This window comes from Lipophrys pholis (assembly GCF_963383615.2).
Source record: "Lipophrys pholis genome assembly, chromosome: 14".
NCBI classification, from domain to species: domain Eukaryota; kingdom Metazoa; phylum Chordata; class Actinopteri; order Blenniiformes; family Blenniidae; genus Lipophrys; species Lipophrys pholis.
The window spans coordinates 1,710,219-1,716,190 of NC_137633.1; the positions used below are offsets into that span (position 1 = coordinate 1,710,219).

Sequence of the window (5,972 nt, forward strand, 5' to 3'; positions counted from 1 at the left end):
CCCTCCTCCCTCCTCCCTCCCTCCCTCTCCCTCCTCCCTCCCTCTCCCTCCTCCCGGTTTCCACGCGGTCTCCTCCGGTGCAGTCATGTAGTCGTTGCGGCTCCGGTGAATCCCTCCGTCCTCCGCCGCCCCGCTGCGTCTGATCCTCACTTTATTTTTTTTTTCACCTCCACTTATTCTCTCCGCTTCTTTTTCTTTTTTTTTTTCTCTCCTTTCCCTTTTTGTCTTTGTTGGTTTGTTTGTGCGTCTTTTTTTGGAGGGGGGAGGGGGGTTGCGCGCGTCCGATCCCTGCGCGCGTCTCTCCGCGGTGTTTACGCTCCGTCCTGCGGCCGCTGCGCACAGACCGGAACCCCCTGTCCCCCCCCTCCCCCCTCCCTCTCCCCCCCGGTGCACCCCGGACCCCACCACCTGTCTGCTGCGGAGCGGCCGCTCCGCTCGTCCCGCGGCTGAGCTGGAAACCTCCGGGGAGAAGCCTCACATGAGTGCGCCTCCGCTGATCCGCGCGCCCAGTCCGCTCCCGTTCCCGGGGGGGAACAATAACTCCAACTCTGGCAGCGGAGGAGGAGGAGGAGGAGGAGGAGGAGGAGGGTCAGGGGTGGTGATCTCCTTCCACATCCAGATCGGTCTGAGCCGGGAGCCGGTGCTGCTGGATGCTGCAGAGCTGAGCCTGAGTCAGGTCCGGGAGGTGGCCTGCTCCATCGTGGACCAGAAGGTAACCAGAACCAGAACCAGAACCAGGTTCCTCATGTCCTGCAGCTCCAGGGTCACAAGGCAGAGTCCTCAGGTGGAAACAATCAAGTTCGGAGCTTCAGGTCCAGTTTACAACCACGTTTGTTTCAGAAAAGTTTTGCGTTTCCACAGTAACAGTCTGAAACTGATGTTCGTTTCCACGGCAACGGCAGGAACACAGGAAACCATGTAGTTGGGATCAGAGCCAGAAGTTGCTATTCGGATCTAAACCGCCGTTCTTAAATTTCACCACCAAATCTTAAGTGTCGATTAAAGTTAATATAAACTTTTACGGGGAAACTTCACCTAAACTGTTGATTAAAGTTAACGTGAACTTTCACGAGGATATTCAGTAAAATCGACCTGGTAACAAAGGATCTCAAAAACTTTAAAAGAATATTGCGATCTTTGTAATGTTTCAATTTTGGGCTAGTTTGAATTTTTCCCGGGTTTTTTCTCGCCGCGTTTCCTGTGGCTGTGATGGACGCAGGCTGTGGTGGACACAGGCTGTGGTGGACGCAGGCTGTGATGGACACAGGCTGTGGTGGACGCAGGCTGTGATGGACACAGGCTGTGGTGGACACAGGCTGTGGTGGACGCAGGCTGTGGTGGACGCAGGCTGTGATGGACGCAGGCTGTGGTGGGCGCAGGCTGTGGTGGACGCAGGCTGTGGGGGACGCAGGCTGTGGGGGACACAGGCTGTGATGGACGCAGGCTGTGGGGGACGCAGGCTGTGGTGGACGCAGGCTGTGATGGACGCAGGCTGTGGGGGACGCAGGCTGTGGGGGACGCAGGCTGTGGACTCGTAAAGTTGAAGGGAGTCAGAATTCTAATTTTTTTTGCCCTTCGGCTGCGGCTCAACAGTCGTCAGCATAAGCTGCGTTTGCTCGGTTGCCATGGAGACAGTGGCGTCATCACGTGACCGAGTGTTCACTGTGGTCATGATAATGTCCCTCCCACACGCTTTCTCACCCGTGTGTGTGTGTGTGTGTGTGTGTGTGTGTGTGTGTGTGTGTGTGTGTGTGTGTGTGTGTGTGTGTGTGTGTGTGTGTGTGTGTGTGTGTGTGTGTGTGTGTGAGATAATGGGGATGTTTCCTTGCTATTATACAACCATTGTTTACATTTACAAACTACTTCTTTGTGGAATATTTGAGTTACTTTACTAGTTAATACAAATAGAAAGTAACTAGTTACTTGGTGAAGTAAGGAAAGTTAGTAATCTTCATACTGTGCATGTGTGTGGGAGGAAGATGCTCTATAATCTGGATGTTAAAGGAGGAAGATGCTCTATAATCTGATGTTAGAGGAGGAAGATGCTCTATAATCTGGGTGTTAAAGGAGGACGATGCTCTATAGTCTGGATGTTAAAGGAGGAAGATGCTCTATAATCTGGATGTTAAAGGAGGAAGATGCTCTATTATCTGGATGTTAAAGGAGGAAGATGCTCTATAATCTGGATGTTAAAGGAGGAAGATGCTCTATTATCTGGATGTTAAAGGAGGAAGATGCTCTATAATCTGATGTTAGAGGAGGAAGATGCTCTATAATCTGGGTGTTAAAGGAGGAAGATGCTCTATAATCTGGATGTTAAAGGAGGAAGATGCTCTATAATCTGGATGTTAGAGGAGGAAGATGCTCTTCTCACACTTTTTCACCAAATATCACTTCAATTGTTTAAACTCAGACTTTTTTTTTATATATAAATTGCTGATGTGACTGTGGGACTGACCTGCTGTGTGTGTGTGTGTGTGTGTGTGTGTGTGTGTGTGTGTGTGTGTGTGTGTGTGTGTGTGTGTGTGTGTGTGTGTGTGTGTGTGTGTGTGTGTGTGTGTGTGTGTGTGTGTGTGTGTGTGTGTTGGGGTGTGAATGTGAGGAACAATCAATCCCATGTATAGAGGATGTGCAGCGCCGCAGGCGGAGCATCTATAGCGTCACGCCATCAGTCGATGCTGCAGCTTTAACCTCCACCTCACTGAGATGCTGGTTTCTAACCATCAGCGACAGATTACATTAAGTTACATTAAGTTCCATTAAGTTCCATTAAGTTCCAGTCTCTCCTTGTGACTCCGACACACCGACACGTCCCAAACTTCCCCCTCGTTAATGCCGGAGCCTTGGCTGTGGCGCTTGGCTGACGTGTTGATGAGGAGCTGTCAGCGCTCCAGCCTGAGGAACACGCGACACCAGGCCTATAGGTGGCGCCGTCATGCTGCCACAGAAATACACCAAAAACACAGAAGAAGACACGGAGCATGCAAAAACCGAGAACTCAACTAATCTACTGGGGCTTTTCCTCGAGTACCGACTGGTCTCTGCTGTCAGGGATTACAGGTGGATCCAAACCCACTGGCCTGGTGCCACAAGAACACAGTGGATGTAAGGAATGAAAGTCCAGGGGAGTCAAAAGTTCAAAAACCAAACGGGTAACACTGGGGAGCCTTGACCGGGACCGGGACCGGGACGTGGACATGGACGTGGACGTGGACGTGGACGAGACAGGCTGACAAAATGAACTGACACTGACAACAGAGAACAGGAGGCTTGAATACACTGGGATGGGGAGAACATAGGTGGAACGATGGGAGAACTGAGAGAGAAGGCCGTTGGTTAATAGGAAACATGAGGTGAGACACACAGAGACCTGACTCTACTCGCCTCTACTCGCCTCTACTCGCCTGTTATCGACTCTACTCGCCTCTACTCGCCTCTACTCGCCTGTTATCGACTCTACTTCGTCATTTTCCATTACAATACAGTACCATCACGGCGTGGGCGGAGTCATTGGACTTTTCTCCATCACGTACAACTAATCCCTCCCAATATATACATCTGAATATCAGCTCTAATAATAAATTTAATAGTGTATATTTTTATATATTCAGTAGTAATAGTACAAAATGTGGATCGATACGATGGTGCTTCACTGTCCGATGTTTCGGTTTAACTGGTGCCCCTGTTAACTGGTGACTTCTGCGAGCAGCTGTTAGCAGCAGCTGATGTTAAAATAAGACAAACAAACGCTACGATACTTTAACCTTTAATAGAAATGTGGTTAAACGACGTTCTCCAGGACAGATACAGGTTCTGGTCGGGTTTTTAAGATCTGCTGTGAAAGGGAGACGCTGGAGGAAGAAGGTCACCAGCTAACAGGGAAACCAGTTAATCCTAAACACCGGTGGTGTCTGATCCTGGTAGCGTGCCGCTCCATGGAGCTCCTGAATCCTCTGGTCGCCTCCAGTCAAAGAAACGTCTGCAGCTCGTTGCTGCTCCAGACGGTGGACGAGAACACGGACGTCGGTTCCTGGGGGTTGGAAGAGACACGGTGTCTTAGAGCGACGTGGACCGAGGGTCTACCGTTCCTGTCTACCATTCCTGGTAGAACCGGTGGACGCTACGTGGCGCTCGAGGCTGGAGCAGCAGACTTGGTGTTGGAGGATTGTGTTGGAATCCGACAGTGGACAGGTCACCACTGTGGATCTCTGACCCCTGTCCACCATCATGTGACTGTCCACCGCATCCTAGAAGTAGGTTGGGTCAAAGCAGGAAAAAGTCATTTCCCCAGAAGGATTATTCCTTTAAAATGTCTCAGGCAAATTCAGAAGTTCCGGGAGAAGAAGTTCAGGTGTAAAATGTTATCGAGGTCAAAGGTTAAATCTATTGAAGAGCAGTGCTTATTGAAGTGACTTGTTTCAACAAACTGTCATTCTGAATTCCTTGACATGCCTGAACCTCTGCAGTAAACTAACTTTGTGTACATAGTGTACTTCGTGTACATCGTGTACGTGGTGTACATCGTGTACATTGTGTACATCGTGTACATCGTGCCCCATTTATCAGGATTACAGCAGGATGCATTGTTACATTCACTAAGTTAATGCCGAGAAAGATACACAACCACCTCAGCTTGAACGTGTCATTGAATATTTCCTTGCTTACTTTTCACATTTCATGTGGAAACATTGATTATTTATTCCGGTGTCAGGAAGAAAAACACTCAGGAGTTGTGAAAAAGGGCCATAAAACCGCTCTCACAGGTGATTCACATCCTCTCACAGCCTCTCTGGTGGAATCGCACACGTTTGATTTCAGCTCATCGGAGCTTCGAATGACCGAACGCCGTCACTGATATTTTATTATCGTTTGAGTTTTGTCGACAGAAACGAGGCCGATGTGAGCCACGAATTCTCCGGCAATTACATTTTTATTTTGTTTTTTCCGAAAGGTACAGTGTGTAGTATAATAAGTAATGGCAGTTTTGCAGGAAGTCACCGCGCCATCTGTTGGTACAAAGTGGTATTGCAGCTCTCAGTGGACTGTGGCTAGCTGGTTAGCTGGTTGGCTTTGGTAATTTATTACTTTTTTACTTTATATGCATATTTAAAGTGCAAGTCCATGTGGTAAGTTTGGATTTCCTTGTGAAATATGTGAACAGATTTCTGCAGGTCCTTCCTGGTTAGATTGCTGCAGGATTATTGGGAAAACCCCCTCATGGTACTCACAAGGCCATTGCTCATGTTTACGCTTCATCTAAAAAGTCTGTTCATGGTTGTATAATAGGCAGGTTGTAAAGTACTTGCCTGGATAAAACCAAAGCACACCCCTGTATGCAGACGACACGCGACTCTTATGTTTCATAAGGAATTTAATTAGTAAACATGTCAATTCAATAGAAACTTCACTGGAAGGAAGTTGGATTATATTGTATATCTACCTGTGAAAAAGTACTTTTTGTCTCTGTGATCTGCAACAAATCCAACTAAATGATTGCAGTTAAAGTGAAAATGGCCTCATTCCATTATCCTAGCATTAGTAGTGAAACAGTAGTAATGAGTAGAAGTAAATACTTCACTTCAGTTCCTCTGTGTTTGCTTCCCTCAGCCATGATATTTGGTTTGTTCATTTCCCAGCAGAGTCTGAGTGGGACGGTTGGCTGCTTCATGTCTTTGAAAACTCATAACTCTCAAGTTGGGAATTTCCCAAGTGGCAACTTTCTGAATACCAAGTTGCGTGAGCAACGTGAGCCACTGAGTGCAACTGCATGAACTGGTAGTGTTAGTTGACGTTCCAGTTGCAAAACAGGAGTTCAGAGTTAGTTGATATAGTAACTGATCCAGCTTTATGAAACAGGACAGGACAGTGATGGATGGATGGATGGATGGATGGATGGATGGATGGATGGATGGATGGATGGATGGATGGATGGATGGATGGATGGATGGATGGATGGATGCATACATGATGGA

General features: G+C 48.0%; 1 protein-coding gene across 1 annotated transcript in view; it reads left to right on the top strand.

Moving 5' to 3' along the window:
• Positions 1–478: 478 nt before the first annotated feature.
• Positions 479–5,972, top strand: part of prkd1 (protein kinase D1) — a gene marked incomplete at both ends in the record, with an annotated part of 35,573 nt that continues 30,079 nt past the window's right edge. The window contains one exon of the mRNA XM_080479301.1: positions 479–712. Coding sequence (XP_080335427.1) covers positions 479–712 — 234 coding nt within the window. The remainder of the gene's footprint in view (positions 713–5,972) is intronic.